Below are 19689 nucleotides of genomic sequence, written 5' to 3' on the forward strand. Positions count from 1 at the left end.
GCAGAATCATCAAACACAGTTTAGAATGCATAAGAACATAGCTCAAATGTGGAAGCTTCCATAGAAAGCAATATATTAATAGCTTTGTATACTTTAGTATAAATGATTTAAATAATAATTTATGATTAAAAGTCTAGTCCTTTATGCAGACTGAGATATTGGTGGGTTCATGTCTGCTGGTTGTGATACAGGGGTAGTCATAACTCTTAGTGGATTTATTAGAAATACTACTTTGTGAGCTATCAAATCATGATTTAATGTGGCATCTAATTAAGTCAATCTCCATTTGTAAAATTTTCTTAGTAGAATTAAAAGTTAATAAAAGAGAAACAAAGGATGTTTTGATTTAGAATATAATTATGTTTAATTCTTGTTTCATTTATAGCTTTATAGAACATTGAGTATTGCTAATGATCTGGATGACTTAACTCCATCTTCAGATTCAACTCCAGAGGATATTGAGTCACTTTCTTCCATTTATAAGGAAGCTGTAGTGCTGATAGAAGAACTTAGTTTAGATTGTAAAGGTGAGCCATTTGTAGTTGTTCAAGCATAAATGTTTTATGAATACAAAATAGTGTTTCTTGGATAGCTGCTTTTTTATCAAGATTTATCAAGGTTTTTGTCTCACCTTTCAGATACATAATGAAAAAGAGTCAACCAATCAAATAAAAATCCCAGCATTCTTAGCCAGTATGACTGTTGGCTACTTGTTGAAAATAATAGGTGTTGTAGATCCCATTTTAGAATTTGAATGTTCATTTAGACTACAATTGCACTGTAGTCTAAATGAGTCATCATTTATTAGTCATCATTTTCAGAAGCGAATAGAAATATTTTTCAACTATCAAAGAAAAAACATGGAAGTCTAGTTGCCTCTTGAAAAAGCACCTTTGGGGCAACCATGACCTGGATGACTGAGAATCTCCCTATCAAAGAGGATATTGAAAATAATAGCAAGTTTTCCTTCCGTTTTAATAGTAGCAGAGGAGTTATATTGTTTACAGGTATACCTTCTATTCACATAATTTATCAGACACTTTGAAATTGTAGTTCCTTGAAGGGATGTAATAATATCTACTACCATCTAATTATGTCAATAGGAATTCCCCTTTTTAAAAGATTTAAAGAACTGTAGTTAGAAAACTCTTGAATTTATCTTCATCAGTTTTCAAAAACAAAAGCAGGAACTTATCTGTAATATCCAAGGTCATCTGTCAGCATTCTGGAAAACCCCAACTCCAATTGAAAACTCTGAGACAGGCATCTTCTCGAAGTTCCCATTTATTAGAGTCGAGTTTCACATTTGGGAAAACTCGAATCTGAAAGTTCCGGGTTTTCCCTCAGAAAATCAAAATCCCAAATCCAGCCCCTGCACACCTCAATCCATCACATGGCCCAATCAACGTCCACCCCAACTTGAGCCACCACTTCAACCTCCTCCGGTTGCAGGAACACCATGATCTTGACCGAAAAGAAGAATGCTAGTATGCCTAACTACAATCCCTCTGCTAAATCCCCTCTCCTATTTTCCCAAATGCAAGAAGGTGGCAGTGTGGAAACTTCCGGTATTAATATGGCTTCCAAAGCTGACATCATCCAATAATAAAATATTAAAATGCTAAGAACACATACCTTATTTAAATATCTATTTGATATTTGGTAGTTGAATTTACAATTCCCATAAAACTTCTCTAAAATTGAATCATTAATCTCTTCATGCCAGTATTCTGTAAAAGCTTTTAAAAGTTATTACAATTTGTGTTTTTCCACATTAGTTAATAAAAGAAGGTCATTAATAATTCTGATTTAGGACATGAGTTGAGCAGGCTTTGATTTAGTGTGAATTAGTGATTTAGTTAGCTGAAGAATTATGCTTTCAAACAGTTTGCAGTCAGCCTTTATAAATATGTGTTCACATGTTCAAAAAAGATAATGTAGCTATATTTTAAAAACATTTTTAACAAATTAATGGATAACTTGACTTATTAAAATTGGGATTATGTTGTAATTTGGAAACTAATGCCCAATGGCAATTAATATAGCAGACAGTAAAGCAAAGCGTTAGGGAACTGGTTATTTTTAAAGTGCATATTAAAAATATAATTAGAGTCTGCTACCTTAATCAGTGGGATGTGCAGAAAGCATTAATGTGAGAACAAACATTCTGGAATTCTCTGACAAGATATACTTCCACAGATTGCCAGATTTGCCTCAAAATTACATGGTCCAAAAGAAGTTTGCCTTTGTCTGAAACCAAGCAATCAATATTAAGATCGCAATTTTGTAAATCCTCAATTGCACAAATAAAATTTTGTGTATCTTGCCTTTTGTCTAGTTTGTGGCTGATAAAAGAGGTTTTACAAAAACTGTTATTCTGTATAATATTGCCAAGAAGTATTTTCTTACCCCTAATCTCAGTCCTGCTGGTGAAAAGATACAGCACTGTCAATAGTAGATCTGAAAAACAAATCCATTTGAAATGGAGGAAGTAGAGTTTGTGATAGGTGTTGTGGCAGTGCCAGTTCTCTATGCATCACTACCAGCTCTTCACCTGGAAGAACATTGTTATATTATCTGACAAGGCCACAAATTCAGTGATCCAGTTGCCAACTTGTCCCAACTTTGCCAGCTTGCTAAAGTAAGCTAATGAGCTTTGAAGAAAACCTTTTCATGCTACTGTATTTTTCCTTCCATAGTTTTTTCTTTACAGATAAATATAAGGACTATATTGTGATATAATTACAGTAATTACATTACTGCAATGTAATATAAGTAATCCGAAGAACTAATTAAAAGAACAAAGCTAATATACTCTGCTTGAATTTAATTTTTTTTAATGTGAATAGATATTTGTGTCTTTTTTTCATTAAATTGTAATGCAAAAAAAATATTAAAAAGTGAAGCCACATTGTTTCCTCAGTTATACTTTATTGATTACAAATACTTACACATTCAAATAGTTACACAAGAAGGAAAATTGCCCAAGGAAGATATGCAACTCTGGAAGCTGGAATATGGAGCTTGTTTTCATCCTAGGCTATCTGATTGGTCCAATCCTTTTACTAATTTTGAGAATGGTGACCTGACAGATTTTCTGGAACTAACCATGCTATAACTTTTTTGGATTGCTTTTCTATATGCCCTTGGGCTCAAAGTAATTCCTGAATAAAGGATTTGGATACCCTTTACTATTGTAAAAAGGTGGCTTTGTCAACTTTGGGATCCTCCCAAATAACTGAAGACGTCTGCAGTTTGACTATTTACAGTCAGAGAGACCAGGAAAGTAGTAGAGGTGGATGAGGAGGAGCCTTAACAATAAGAAATGTGGGGGCTGCTTCCAATGTTTGATGCATTTGTCTCTTCAGTTAAATGGATAATGAGTATGTGATTATTTCTGAGGAAGATCTCTATTATACTTCTGCTGTCGTAGCAGCAGAAGTTACCAAGCAAGTGTAATGTTTTTACTATGGTCTATAAAGGGTATAAAGTTGGTGATTTGATTGCTTTTTTCTGATTATGAGGTGACCCTATTATCAATGCCTGATCATCTCCCTGTCAGCCACAAGTTACTACTTTCCACAGGAGCTCTTCAAACTTTTTGCTGTTCATGTCCTATCCTTTGTGACACTCCATCTCAAAATTTGCTCATGATTCCCTCCAAAGATCATAATCCACATTTTTAGTAAGTTTAACCTAAAGCTAAGTAAACATATCCATGTATTTTTTAAAAAAAGTAATTGGATCCTGTTTCTTTTTTTGTGACTGAGCCATTGATTATTTCTTAGCTGCCATTAAAGAAAACATTTGAGTATTTTTTCAGAGGATAGTGTGTGTCATTCTTTTTAATCAAATATCGTATTGGATAAATAATGTTAACACATGGCTTTTTTTCCAAAGCAGATTCTGTAAATCTCTTGAAAATTCAGAATATAATTCATGGATACGAACGACTAATTGAACAAGAGAAGGGGCATTATACTCAATTGCTTGAAAAAGTAAAAAAATTTGAAAATCAGAAAAATGAATGGCAAAAAAATCTGGAAGACTTGAAAGATATGAAATCTATATTGGATCATCAAAAAGTACAATATGAAAGTGAAATCACCAATCTAAAGTAAGAACTTTTAAATAAATAGTTGATTTTGGTATAAATTCTCCAACACTTTTTTTGAGTTAAAGAAATATTAGAGCAAATTGAATCATTTATTGTTTATTATTATTTATTAAACTTGTTTGCTGCTCATCTCACTGCAAGGCAACTCTTAATTTCTGTTTATTTGTTAAACCATGCAATATGTTCTTTCTGCGCCAACTCGGGACACTCAAATTGTCCAAGGAGCTGCTGATACAGTTCTATAGAGGAACTATTGAGTCTGTCATTTGCACCTCTATAACTGTCTGGTTTGGTCCTGCAACCCAACAAGACAGACACAGACTTCAGAGGATAATTAAAACTGCAGAAAAAACAATTACTTCCAACCTGCCTTCCATTGAGGACCTGTATACTGCACGAGTCAAAAAGAGGGCTGTGAAAATATTTACAGACCCCTCGCATCCTGGACATAAATTGTTTCAACTCCTACCCTCAAAATGATGCTATAGAGCATTGCACACCGAGACAACTAGATACAAGAACAATTTTTTTCCGAATGCCATCACTGCTAAACAAATAATTCCCTCAACACTGTCAAACTATTCACATTAGGCTGCATAACTATTTCTATTGGTCTTCTCATTGCTCCTGTCGGCCATCTCCTCCCACTTGTGACTGCATCACTGTAACTTTGTTGCTTGTATCCTTGCAATTTATATTGATATTGATTGTATGATTTGATTGCTTATTGTATCATATGACTGCCACTGGGTGTTGTGCCCTGTGATTCTTGACAAGTGTATCTTGTCTTTTTATGTACACTGAGAACATATGCACCAAAGACAAATTCCTTGTGTGTCACACTTGGCCAATAAAGAATTCTATTCTATTCTATTCTATTATCTGAAATAAAAAGAAGATTCAAATATTTAATGAGATATGTATTAGTTAGAAATTAAATGACAGATTAAAATATTTGATTCACTAGATTTAAACTATTTTGTCATAATCAGGCTATCAAGTTTTTTCGAGTGTTTTATATATATTTATATGCATGACTAGTGTAGATATCTTACAGTCTGAGAAAAATGCTCTTGTAAATAAGCCCAGAATATCTACGCATTCTTCCTTTTTCCGGAAAACCTAACAGTGCATGATTAACAAACAGATCAAGACATTTGTACCCAAAAAAACTTAAGAGGTAAATTGGGTGCTAAACTAAACATAGTCAGGTGTCAAAATTTTTCTAACATAATTTCCTTTTCAATAAATATGGTTAAAAAAACTTTGAAAATGTGGCTTTTAGCTGCTAAAGCCAGCAATTTCAATTGTACAAAGATTACTAAAAGTCTTCAGTATAACTGTTGTCTTCAATTTCTAAAACTTTGTCATATTTTCACTTCACTACTTTGGCGAAATTATACAATCTTTGATTTTACATTTGTGATGCGCTCTCTATGTGTGTGTGTGTTTGTGTGTGTGTACATATACACACATATACATACACAAACAAACACATATATATGCAAACTTGCTAATTCAGTGTAGATACTGGAGCCAGAGCAAGTAAGCAAAGCTAGTTCCACTTTACACATACGTTTTCTTGCTCTTCATGTATTTATTGCACAAATCTATCTTAAACGTTTATTCATGTATTCCAGATTTTGTCTGAAACAAGAAGAAGAAAAAAGAATGGGAGCTGATATACTACATGAGAAAAATCAAGAACAGTTAAGGAAGAAAGATGAGCAGTACTGTACGCAAATGGAAGAAAAACAACAGCTTGAATTGATGTTGAGAAGCAAAGAAATGGAGTTAAAAACACTAACAAACCACCTGAAACAGGTAAGATTAAATCATTTTTTTTATTTATGAAAAGTGGCAGTGCTCTAAGAAAACTTAATAGCTTCTCTAAGGTAGCAGTACTTTCTACCCTGTTAATAGAAGGGAGCAAAAGAAAGAAAGAAAAAGAAGTGGGGGGAGTATGAAGACAGGGTGGAATTTTGTGAGAGTCCTAAAGTAGTTTACATTTGAAATACTGCTTTGGACTCTTTATAGATTGACAGAAATATGTTTTGTTGTAAGAGTCTTGCACTTTTTTCCTTCATTCTAATATAAATTGACTTATACAGATGGTCTTCATTTAATGACCTCTTGTCTAGCAACCATTTAAATTTGCAGTAACATGAACGAGTGGTGCTTAGGACTAGTCCTCAGAATTCCAGTTGTTGTAGCATCTCTGTAGTTTCACAAGTATGACACAGCAACCTACAATCATGTAACCACAGTATTCACCATTTCCTGTTGGCTTCTCCCAAGCAGAGTCATTAGGGAAGCCATCCAGAAATCCTTGTTTAATGACCTTTGGGATCCTCACTTAACAGCAGCAGCCAGGATTGCTGGAAGTTCTGTCACTAAGAGGCATCATCACATAATGTCGTTTTTATAACTGCATTGAATAGCAGTGGCAATTCTGGTCCCATTTGCCATTGTTAACCAGACTACTGTAATGTGATTTTCAAAAAGGTTCTTTTTATTTTAGTATTTTATACTTGAATAAATATTATTGTTGAAATTTTACAAAAATCTGTTAAATATAAAAATATACACATACAAAAATATAATTTAGGATAAGTTTTTTTAAAAATTGTAGGCAGCAGTAGTTTCCTATCTTCTGTGATGAGCTGCCTTTTTTATTTTGAAAGACATTTTCCTATTAATCTCTGTATTATGTGACAGCTCTCAGACTTTCTGTCCCATGTTGATTTTTGCTATAAATCATAAGCTAGTTGACTGCTTTTTATCTATATCTTTCTCTTAAGAACATAAAGATTAGCAGTGGATCAGACCCCTGGTCCAGCAATCTGCTTTCACAATCCCACCTGTTGACTTTCAGAGATCGTTAGACTGCTGTCAAGGTTAATAACCATAATTAAGGAGGGTCCGAGGCTTGGTCATTTATAATTGTTTATTTGTCACAACGTTCAACAACTCTCTGCTAACGGAGTCAATCTGACAGAAGAAGCCAACTCCCTTTGCTTGACAGCTGTTTAAATAGCTAGCTGTCAAGCTGAAGGAACCAGTCAAAAGGAAACCTGTCTCCCGCTCTTTTAACTAGCTGCGCCTTGACCAATCACCGGCGGCTAGCAACAGGCATGCTCTCCTCGGGTCGTCTCCCCGAGGACATAATACCCTTCACCCCCCAGATGGCACATGCGTAGTCCACGAGATATGCTGGGCAATATCGGCTCCGCCCCAATCGTCTCAGTTCCTGGGCCGGCGGTGCAGGGGTAGGAGGAGCCGGGCTGTTATCCGGCTCAGCGGTCGGAGGCTGTGCAAGTGGACTGGGGAGAGGCCTGGGCGTCACTGGAGTAACGGGAACTGCAGGCAAGATCGCTTCGGGAGTGGAAACCCGTGTTGTGTCTAGCTGGGCAGCCGAGCCCCCGGAAAAACTGTCGGACGCCAAAGTGGCGGTGTCTTGGTCAGGGCATGGATCGGCTGGCCCTGCGACTCTCCGGTGTAGCTGATTTATATGGCGGCGCCATCTCCCAGTTGGACCCTATAAGAATAGGGTCCGGTTAGTTGAACGATGGTGCCTGGGAGCCACCTGGCGTCAGCCCCAAAGTTTTCTGCATAGACTGGGTCTCCCACCCGGAAATTCCTGTGGCTGGGACCTGAGTGCCTGGGTATGTCGGGGGTAAAGCTTGGGTGTAAGCGGTCTAGAGTGGTTCGTAAGCGCCAGCCCATCAACATCTCGGCCGGGCTACAGTTGGTGTCTGGGCATGGGGTGGTATGTTGTGCCAACAGATATTGTCATATCTTGCGGTGTCAATTTGAGGGACCCAGGTGGCTCAAAGCCTCTTTAGTGGACCTAACAGCCCTTTCTGCCCGGCCATTTCCCGCCAGGTGGAAAGGAGCCGTGGGGGCATGGCAAATGCCAAGCCGTGCCAAAAACTGCTGAAAGGGTGCCGAGGTGAATTGGGCCCCGTTGTTGGTGACGATGACATTGGGCAGTCTGTGGGTAGCGAACAGGCTTTCCAGAACCCTGATGATGGCCCCTGCCTTGGGAGAGGGTGTTAGGGCGATGTTTACCCACTTCGAGTAGGCGTCAACTAGAATTAGAAAGGTCTGGCCTGAAAAAGGTCCCGCGAAGTCCACATGGACTCGCGCCCAAGGTGTTCTGCGGATCTCCCAATTCCTGACAGGGGCGGCGGTGGGAGCTGGTCTGGAGGCTTGGCACTGAGGGCATCTTGCCACCCAGGCCTCGATCTCCTGATCCATACCCAGCCACCAAATGTAACTGCGACCTAAAGCTTTCTTTCGCACTATTCCAGGGTGAGCGTCATGCAAACAAGCTAAAATACGCTTACGCAAGTCGGGGGGAACTACCACCTGATTCCCCCACAAAAGGCTCCCCTAAGGACAGACAGTTCATGCTGCCGGCGGGAGTATGGAAGGAAATCGGGGGCCACTGGCCCTCGTGGCCACCCTCTGCGCACCCAGTTGATGACCTCAGACGGTGGGATTCCTAGCAGAGAGACACCCTATATCGGCAGCAGAGATAGGAACGTCCAAGTCCTCAACAAGGAGGACAGTGGACATCGGGGCAGGGTCGCAATCAGTCATAGGCAGGGGGCAGCGGCTGAGCGTGTCCACATGCCCAATAAATTTCCCTGGCTTCTACAACAGCTGATAGGAATAGGCGGCAAGGAACTCCACCCAGTGGGACATGCGTGGGGATAGGATTTGGGGGTTTGGCGGTCACCCGCCAGCAACCCCAACAATGGCTTATGGTCAGTAACAAGATAAAAAAAACGACCATAAAGGTAGTCATGGAACCTCCTGATTCCATTTACCGCGGCTAGGGCCTCCCGATCGAGTTGGCTATAGTTCCGTTCGGAGCAAATAAAGTCCGCGAGTAGAAAGCAGTGGGGGCCTCTGAGCCATCAGGAAGGAGATGGCTCAGAACGGCGCCCACACCATAGGGGGAGGCATTGCATGTTAATGACAGTGGCAGATAGGGATCATACTGCACAAGCACAGCCGCTGAAGTAAGGGCTTCCTTGACATCCTGAAACGAGGCGGCTGCAGCATGGTCCCAACGCCACGGAGCTTTGGAATCTAACAGCCTATGAAAGGGTTCGGCTAAAGTGGCCTTATGGGGCAAAAATATGGCATAAAAATTAAGGAGCCCCAAGAACGCTTGAAGTTCCGCCTTGTTATAAGGCGTTGGGGCATTCCTAATTGCCTCTACCTTAGCTGGTGCAGGGTGGATTCCCAGAGAATCCACCAAAAACTCTAAGAACTCTACCTGCGGAACCCCAATATGGCACTTCTCTCTCTTCAGCTTTAAACCCGCAGCTCGGAAACGGCTAAGGACAACCCGCAACCGTTCGACGAGTTCTGACCGGTCAATAGCCGAGATCAGAACGTCGTCGAAATAGGACACAACCCCCGGAAGACCTTGGAGCAATCGCACCATCAAGCCTTGGAACAGTCCGGGGGCTGTGCTAACCCCGAACTGTAGGCGGTTGCACTTAAAAGCACCCCGGTGGGTGACAATCGCCTGAGCCATGGCGGTCAGTTTATCCACCGGGAGCTGCTGATAAGCCTGGGCGAGGTCCAGTTTAGCAAACACTCGGCCTCGCCCTAACGAGTGAAGGAGATGTTGTACAACCGGAACTGGGTATGGATTATCCTGCAGGGCCCTATTGATGGTGCATTTGTAGTCGGCACAGATCCTGACGGATCCATCCAGCTTCAAAGGGATCACTATGGGAGTTTCCCAATTAGAATGGTCGATAGGTTCGAGGACTCCTTGGGCGATGAGTTTATCAAGCTCGTTGTCCACTCTAGGATGGAGCGCTAGTGGCACCCTCCGCGGTTTAAGGCGTCTAGGTGCAATCTGAGGGTCCAAATTAAATGAAACAGGCTGACCAGTATATTTGCCCAAACGGCCATCAAACACATCCGCAAACTCGGAAAAAATGAGGGCTGGAGCATCCAGGACATTAGCATGGACCCCGGATACATCAAGGTGCAGGGCAGCAAACCAATCCAATCCCAAGAGACTTGGAAGGTTGTCCCTGACCACAGTGAGAGGTAATTGACCGGAGAAGGACCCATAGGAGACCCGAAATGTAGCGCAACCCACAGTAGGAATGGGCCTGCCCTGATAGTCCCTTAAGGAGACCTGATAGGGCCGAAGGCAACGTTTGGAGAAAGTGGACAGCAACCGCCGCAGGGTCGGCCACGAGATGAGCGATCTAGAGAAGCCGGTGTCCACCTCCATCGTAAATGGAACGTCTTCCAGATTGACCCTGAGGTAGATTTTGTTGGTGGGAATACCGGAGGAGGCGTGGTTGACGCCGATCATTGCAACGTCGTTCCCACTGGCAACAGCATCGCGTTCGTCGTGGCGGCTGGGCCGCATCTCAGAATGGGCTGGGCTGAAAGTGCGCCCAGGGCGGGGAGGGACGCTTGGCAGACTCTCGAGAGGTGACCCATCCGCCCGCACCGGCGGCAAATTGCAATCTTAAACCTGCAATTTGAGGGGTTGTGGTTTCCCCCACATCCAAGGCAAACACCCTGTTGTCCCTTCAAGTCGCGGTTTCACTCATTCTTCCAAATTGCATTGAGGTGACGCACCCCTTCGGCTTCATCGGACGGCACTTCGCCGTCCGAGTCTCCATGGTGGATCGATAGTGGCTTGCTGCCAGCAGCAGCTCTGACATGGAACCTCTGGATCTCCGCTGACGATTGTTCCGACATCTCAGAGGCTCGCGCCTCGTCTATGGCCACCTGAAGCATCAGTTCAGTGCGGGCTAGCAGACGGCGCTGCAACCACAGATCCCAGACCCCAGTAATCAACTGGTCCAGCAGCATTTATTCCAAATCGTGGAACTCGCACTGCAGCGTGGCATCACGAGGGATGCCATAAAGTCGTTAATAGACTCCCCCTCACCTTGGAACCGCTGTCTGAAAGCGTGTCGCTTTCGGGGAGTAATGGGCCTGTAGTTTCTCCAATAGGGCGTCCCATGGAAGGAGGAAACTGGTTGCGGGGCGGTGAGAGCCCTAGCCGTCGCAAAGATTTGACGGCCACAGGAGCTCAGGAAGTAACCACGCTTCCTGGCACTCAACAGGTCGGACAAATCGTTAGCCTGCAGGAAGCATTCAAAACGCTCTAGATATACTTCCCAGGCTTTGTTAGCAGGCTCAAAAGGTGAGAAAGTCAGAAGGGTAGTCATCATTGCGGCGAATTAGTCCCGACCGGCAAACGCACAGACTGTCGCCTCACGCAGAAACTCTACTCCTCGTCGCCAGTGTTCAATACTGTGAACAATTAAGGAGGGTCCGAGGCTTGGTCATTTATAATTGTTTATTTGTCACAATATTCAACAACTCTCTGCTAACGGAGTCAATCTGACAGAAGAAGCCAACTCCCTTCGCTTGACAGCTGCTTAAATAGCTAGCTGTCAAGCTGAAGGAACCAATCAAAAGGAAACCTGTCTCCCGCTCTTTTAACTAGCCGCACCTTGACCAATCAGCGGAGGCTAGTAACAGGCATGCTCTCCTCGGGTCGTATCCCTGAGGACATAACAGATCACCATGACTTCCATGAATTGCTCCAGCCTGTTTTTGGAAGCAGGTGGCAGCGTCTGGAACCCTAAGGCCTAGTATGGTTTCCACTCTGAACTCTGAAAGACAATGCCTTCTGAATTTTTTTTATGCAGAAGAGGTTTTTCTGGAATCTTGACAGCAGGTCAATCTGGTAGCCAGCACCATATCATATGGCTGTAAATTGCTAAGTTTAATGCTATGTTGTGTAAAAATAGTATTTTCTTTTATTTGTTTGATCTTTGCAGGATTCAATTTCATTGGATAATCTCTGTTTCTAATATTTTGGGAACCGGAAATTAGTTTCTTCTTGTCTGCTTGCATGCACAATTGATTTTCGTAAGAATGTTATATTGCCATCCCCCTTTTGGTGTCATTTAGTTTTATCCATAGTATGGTCTAGGCCTTTTTTTACAAGAAATATACCGGTTTTTTTTGCACTATAAGACGCTCCGGACTATTAAGATGCACGTTAGCTTTAGAGGAGGAAAACAAGAAAAACAAAATCTGGCTCTGCCTCCCAGCATCTATCTGGTATTCATCTAGCAAACATCCTTACAGCAAACAGCCTGGTCAGCTTCAGCACATTATCACAGACCCAGCATGTGGCTCGTCAGGGCTCCACTCCGTTGTGCCCACTATTGGTCAACTGAGCTGGGCTGCTGCTGTCACCAGGGAACATTGGAGCCTTCACTGCCGAGCGGCTGATTGGTGGTTGGATTGGTCTTCCAGAATACCACAGCTGTTCTAGGTGGCAGGGATCGCTGACGCCTGTCACCACCGTTCACCGACGCCGATGCCACCCGTTCGCTGCTGCCTGATTGCCGCCGACGCCCATTTGCTGCCGCCGATTGGTGGTGAACGGGCAATGGCGAAAGGTGACAGTGAACAGGCAGTGATAGGCAGTGATGGCGATCCCTCCCACCTAGAGCAACTGATCGGCAGTATTCCGGGAGGCCGATCCAATTGCCAATTTGATCTGTTGCTTTTTCAAGGTTTTTTTTGGAAGGAATTAGAATATTTAGAAATTATGTGGAAAAAATAACAATCATAGGACTGAACTGCATACTTCTGATTTTGCTACAAATTACTGCTCACCCATTATATAAACATTTCGATCTGCTATTTAACCACATTTCTTTCAGATATCCAGTAGCTGAAAATTAAGTAGGCACTTCATTTTAATTCTTTTTTCTTTTAGAAAAGTTAGAATTAAAAATTAACCATATTTTAATTTGAAAATACAGATGTTTTATGCATTTTGCTTATAATCAGGAAAAAACTTTGAGAGAAAAAAGAAAATAGCCTTAAAAGAATTTTAGTGACCTCATAATTATATAGAGACATTGTGTTGTTTATGATGTCAGCTGAAGCAAGGAGATTGGATATGCCAATAATGTAGCTTTGCAGATTTTATCCACGTTCTAATGTTTTCGCTCAAACAATTGTGCATAATCTGCACAAATTCAAATTTAATTATTTTTTTGTCCGTTTCTTCTTTTGATATTGAGGAAGCAGCAAATTTGAGGATCTTTTGCCTGATACCGTGTCTGTTAAAGTGAGCAATAACTGCCTTAGTAGAGTAGCACAATGAAGAATATGCAGGAAGCTTAAAAGTCATATGGGTAACATCAAATCAAATTACTAAAAATGATGAATTGTTCAGATTATATATAGAAATATTATAATTGGGGAGCTATGGAAGATGAGGCAAACTACCAAGGATATCCTGATTTTTATATAATGAAAAATTCTGATCAGCCTAATCAGGAATTGATCTCTTCATTCTCCAGCCTTTCTTTGGGAAGCTCTAATATTTATAATCCTTTGGTCAAAGAAACATACCTAATAGTTATCAGGGAAGCTTGCTTCCTAGCTTTTCCTTCTCTTTTCCTCCTGTGAAAGAAAATAATTTAAAGAAGATTAATTTCCCACCAAGTACAACAGATGTAGGTTGTACTAAAACCCCTCAAGAGTTACTAAACCTTGTGAATGCTTTTTGACAAATAGTAAGCTTGTTTTAAAATCAGTATATAATATTTTCTTTTCTTTTTTTATATATTTTATTTATACATTTTTCTTTAGTAACATAAAAATGTCTACATGGACAGCGTGTTGTCTGAGTACAATTAGTTTTGAAAAATAATAATATACATATCATTGAAAATAATCAGATAGTAATAGTAATACTAGCTTATTCATACTAGTAAACTTTCATTATATAGTTAATCATTCTCTTAAACTTTTAAGTTTCTAACTTCTGTTTCTGTTAACTAACCATTGGTAAAATAAGTCCCATGTTAAAAAGTATTCTGTTTCTTCCTTCTCCTTTATTTTGAGTAATAGTCTATCCATCTCTGCGCGGTCTATTTTTTTTATTACACTTTCATCTGTAGGGATCTCTTTATCTCATCAAAAACAGTTCTCGCTGCTGTTAACACATGTAAAATTAAATATGTATTCCCTTTATTATATTTTTCTGTTAGAATACCCAACAAAAATATTTCTGGCTTTAAATCTATGTGTTACTTTACTATTTTTTCCAACCATGTTGTATTTTTGTCCAGTATTTTTTTGCCTTTGGGCATGTCCACCACATGTGATAGTACAAGCCAGTATTTGATTACATTTCCAACACTTAGCAAACATATCCTTAAACATCTTTGCCAATCTTGCTGGTGGAAAATGTCACCTATAAAACACTTATATAGATTTTCCTTATAGGAAATTCTTTGTTAAGATATTGTTAATTTATAATTTCTATCCAACAGTTTCTGCCATTTATCTAACTATAGTATACCCAAAGTTTTTGGCCCACACTAACATTGTTTCTTTCACTTCTTCCATTTTAATGCTCAATATATAGCTATACATTTTTAAAATTAGTTTTTCATCTGTCCCTAGTAGTATCTGATCTAATGCTGTTGGTTCTTTATAAAAACTATAAATTTTTACATCTTTTTCATACCTTGATTGTATTTGCATGTGCGACCACATGCTAAATTAATCCCTTGATTTTTTTTTCAAATCTTGCTTAGTTTCCATTCAAAATATCTTTATATCTTATAATTTTTCCAGTTTAACAACATTTGGATGTATCAGTGTCTCCACTGTGGAGAGCCAGAGTGGTATTTTCATATAATGTTTTTCCCCCATACTAACAGCAAAGCATTTCTAACATAATGTCTTTGGAAATAACTATGTATTTTGTTTTTCCCATACCATAGAAAGGCATGCCACCCAGTTGAAGATCCAGTTAATAGTCTTTTATGCCTCCAGTCTTCTTAATCAATTCTTTTTTTTTATCTGTAAAATTTTTCACTAGTATCTTGGTTTTCTCTATTTATTTTCAGTCCTGCAACTTCACTATATTCTTCTATTTTTTTATTAATTTGGGTCCAGTGTCTTGTGGTTCTTCTAGGATAAATACCAGGTCATCAGCAAACGCCTGTAGTTTTTATTTTTATTTTTTTATTTCCATGCCTTTTATTTCTGAATCTTGTCTAATGTTTCTGTTTAACACTTCCAATATTAATATAAATAGTAGAGGGGACAAGGGACATCCTTGTCTTGTGCCTTTCCTTATATTAAAATTCTGTGTCATGTTCCCATTAACTATCACATTTGCAGTTTCTTTAGAATATATTGCCCTAATCATATTAGTAAATTTTTCACCAAAGTTCATATATTTTAATTGTAGTGATATAAATTGCCAATTTACATTGTCAAATGCTTTCTGTGCATCTAAAAAGATCAATGCCATTTGTTTTTTAGAATGTACTTCATAATACTCCAACATATTCAAAATAATTCTCATATTGTTTTTAATTCGTCTTTTAAGTAAAAATCCATTCTGGTCTGAGTGTATAAATTCATTCAAGAATCTTTTTAGTCTCTCTGCTATTATTGAGCCATATATTTTATAATCTACATTTAGTAATAATATTGGCCTATAATTTTTTATCTGTGTTAAATCTGAATCTTCCTTTGGTGTTAAAGTGATATTTGCTTCCATCCAAGTATTTAGTATCTTGGCTTCTCTACAATAAGTATACAATATTTTCATTTATTTTGTGATTTATTCAGTAGAATAAATACATTTAGAAAAGAATCTCACAAGGTTGTGTTTTTTCATTTAAATGCTACATAAGATTGAAATTAATATTTTATTTCAGAAAATGTAATATTAGTCCTTATCAATTACTCAATCACTTGGTTTTACCCAAATTTTTAGCATGAATCAATTACAAAACAGTCAAGAAAACTGTTCATAACGAACCTGTATAGAACAGCACCAGGTCTAAAGTAACTGGAGAAATTCAAATCCGTATTTTATTCAGCTATAGATAATTACTAACATATTGCTGCAAAAATGACTGTTTAGTAACATTGTTTCTAATGTTCCTAGTAATTACTTTACATATGTTTAACTATTAGTGTTAGAGATTTTTTTATTTAGTTGCTCAATTGTTAGTATTCCTTTAATGCATATTGTATTCTCTGATACAATATAACTTCTACTCCTTATACAGTAGTTGTGGCTGTATACACAGGCACAATCTGTCAGATCATAACAAACTGGTCAGTTTGTTACTTTACTACAAGGCTGATATTTTATAGGTTGAAGAAGAACGTAATGAAACACAGAGACAACTTTGTCAAGAACAAAATGCGAGAGCCATACAAGAAGATATTTTAAATACCCACTTCTGGAGGCGGAAGGAATTGGAAGAAGAATCAAAAAAAGAAGCAACTAAACACTCAGAGGTATCCGCTTTGCCAAATATTTTAAATATATAAAACTGTTTTCAGCTTCATTGGTACAAATCAAAGTTCTGATCATTACCTGTAAAGTTCTGTGTGGTTTAGCTACTAGATATTACATTGGATTGAATCATCTCTCTCTGTCAGTTTCAACCCATCCTGTTTGTATGTCCAGGGAAGAGATGCTAAGGATTGTCATTCTATGTGAGGAGAAGGGGTTGGAGGCCTTTGAAGTGCCTGTTCAATGCTCTGGAACACCTTGCTGCTTGAACTATGTAATCTTTCCAATATATTGGCTGTTATGAAGGCTCATAGAATTTTTTTCACCACAAAATGTATGGTCCCTAAGGGAGATAGGTTCTATTTAATTGATAATTATTTAGGGATTTTGCCCTTATATTTATATATTTGTATGCATGAATGGGAGAGAGGAAATGGTAAACTACTTTCAATATATTAAGTAAGTAAGGACATACTTTTATAAATCAGTAATTAAATCTTAAACTATGATGTAGATTTAAAACCTGTGATTCAAGAAGAATCAGTATTATTAACTAAGTACTGTTCATACATTTGTTTATACATAAGATCTTCCTTTACCTTTTTTGACAGTGATGTATTTTAGAGAACAATATTTGTAAGAAAAATATTTTTCAATTATTTAAGAGAGCAGCTGTTCATTTTATGGCCTCATTTGGTAGAAGAAGTGGCAGAATTTGTTCAGTTTTGCAACACAAGCTGAATCAAGTCTGGTGAATCTTTGGGTAGGACATTCTCAGGGAATATTAACAATGGACTAGATTAGCAAATTATAAAACATCTTTGAAGACAACAGTGGCAAACATTTTTTCACATTATTGCAATGATAATTCATGGATGACACCATGAATTTACTAGGAGTCAAGTGACTCAAAGGAGACATTTTTCAATTTATATAAATATCCTAGTCCTCAACTTTTGACCATAATTGAGACAAGAATTTGCATCATTAAGTGGTACAGCTGTAAATGCGACTGCTTTGTTTAGCAGCAGCAATCCAGCAGTCCTCGTTGCTGTCATTAACTGAATGCTCTGTTGTTAGATGAGTCAACTGCCTGCTGGCTTTCTACAATCAAATCAGTGGGGAAGCCAGCAGAAAGTTGCAAGCCCCAGGAACTGCCAAGTAGAGGATGGAGTGAGGAAGTACATGGAAATATTGGATGTAAGAGCCATTGGATTTTCAGCACTGGATTGAAAGGTTTCTGAAATCTCTCCATTCTGGAGTTTAAAATTCTCCAATGGCTGAAAATCCTGCTTCTATTGGCATGGAGGATTTTCAGCCCCTAAGCAGAGAGGCAGGACTATTAGGACTGAAAATCCTTCATGCCAAAATCCAAGCAAGATTTTCAGCCAGAAAGCAAAAAGATTTTAGAAGCCTTTTCGCTCTGTGGCTGAAAATCCTACTTGGATTTCTTCATGGATCTTTTTCAACCAGCCCCCAGAGATTAGAAAGAGTCGTCCTGGCAGATTTATTTATTTATTTATTTATTTAATTGGATTTTTATACCGCCCTTCTCCCGAAGGACTCAGTTTACAGCCAGGTAAAATAGAACAAGAATAAATACAAGATAAAAATCATATTTTAAAAACTTATTAAATTGGCCCAAATTAAAATATCATTAAAACAATAAAACCCCAATCTAAAAACTAAAATCCTACGCCAGTCCTGCGCAAATAAATAGATATGTCTTAAGCTCGCGGCGAAAGGTTCGAAGGTCAGGAAGTTGGTGGAGTCCTGGGGGAAGTTCATTCCAGAGGGTGGGAGCCCCCACAGAGAAGGCCCTTCCCCTGGGGGTCGCCAGCCGACATTGCCTGGCGGACGGCACCCTAAGGAGTCCCCCTCTGTGAGAACGCACGGGTCGGTGGGAGGCAGTCGGTGGCAGTAGGTGGTCCCGTAAATAGCCCGGCCCTATGCCATGGAGCACTTTAAAGGTAGTAACCAGCACCTTGAAGCGCACCCGAAAGACCACAGGTAGCCAGTGCAGCCTGCGCAGGAATGGTGTCACATGGGAGCCACGAGCGGCTCCCTCTATCACCCGCGCAGCTGCATTCTGAACCAACTGGAGCCTCCGGGTGCTTTTCAAGGGGAGCCCCATGTAGAGAGCATTGCAGTAATCCAAGCGAGAAGTAACGAGAGCATGAGTGACCGTGCATAGGGCATCCCGGTCAAGGAAGGGGCGCAACTGGCGAATCAGGCGGACCTGATAAAAAGCTCTCCTGGAGACGGCCGTCAGGTGATCTTCAAAAGACAGCCACCCATCCAGGAGAATGCCCAAGTTGCGCACCCTTTCCATCGGGGCCAGTGATTCGCCCCCAACAGTCAGCCGCGGCTGCAGCTGGCTGTACCGGGGTGCCGGCATCCACAGCCACTCCGTCTTGGAGGGATTGAGCTTGAGCCTGTTTCTCCCCATCCAGACCCGTACAGCTTCCAGACACCGGGACAGTACTTTGATAGCTTCATTGGGGTGGCCTGGGGTGGAAAAGTACAGCTGTGTATCATCAGCGTACAGTTGGTATCTCACCCCAAAACCATTGATGATCTCATCCAGCAGCTTCATATAGATGCTGAACAGGAGAGGCGAGAGAATCGACCCCTGCGGCACCCCACAAGTGAGGCGTCTCGGGGTCGATCTCTGCCCCCCTGCCAACACTGTCTGCGACCGGTCAGAGAGATAGGAGGAGAACCACCGATAAACGGTGCCTCCCACTCCCAATCCCTCCAACCGGTGCAGCAGGATACCATGGTCGATGGTATCAAAAGCTGCTGAGAGGTCTAATAGGACCAGGACAGAGGAATAACCCCTATCCCTGGCCCTCCAGAGATCATCAACCAACGCGACCAAAGCCGTCTCCGAAAGCCGGACTGGAACGGGTCCAGATAGACAGTTCCATCCAGGTATTGGGGTAGTTGACATGCCACCACACTCTCTACAACCTTCACCACAAAGCGAAGGTTGGAGACCGGACGATAATTTCCTAAAACAGCTGGGTCCAGGGAAGGCTTCTTGAGGAGGGGTCTTACCACCGCCTCTTTCAAGGCGGCAGGGACAACCCCTTCCAACAAAGAAGCATTGATAATCCCCCGGAGCCAGCCTCGTGTCACCTCCTGCGTGGCCAGTACCAGCCAGGAGGGGCACGGGTCCAGTAAACATGTGGTGGCATTCAACCTCCCC

At 40.3% G+C, this 19689-nt stretch overlaps 1 protein-coding gene across 13 annotated transcripts in view; it reads left to right on the plus strand.

Annotated features, from left to right (window-relative positions):
• LOC131201703 (ankyrin repeat domain-containing protein 26-like) overlaps positions 1–19689 on the plus strand; it is a 168523-nt gene that overhangs the window by 48182 nt on the left and 100652 nt on the right. For 11 of the 13 annotated variants that reach the window (XM_058189803.1, XM_058189806.1, XM_058189802.1 and 8 more), the window contains 4 exons: positions 386–527; positions 3901–4117; positions 5758–5941; positions 16334–16480. In XM_058189803.1, the coding sequence (XP_058045786.1) occupies positions 386–527; positions 3901–4117; positions 5758–5941; positions 16334–16480 (690 nt within the window). The remainder of the gene's footprint in view (positions 1–385; positions 528–3900; positions 4118–5757; positions 5942–16333; positions 16481–19689) is intronic. The other 2 variants (XM_058189804.1, XM_058189808.1) reach the window with 2 other exon arrangements.

This window comes from Ahaetulla prasina, chromosome 7 (assembly GCF_028640845.1).
Source record: "Ahaetulla prasina isolate Xishuangbanna chromosome 7, ASM2864084v1, whole genome shotgun sequence".
Taxonomy (NCBI): Eukaryota; Metazoa; Chordata; class Lepidosauria; order Squamata; family Colubridae; genus Ahaetulla; species Ahaetulla prasina.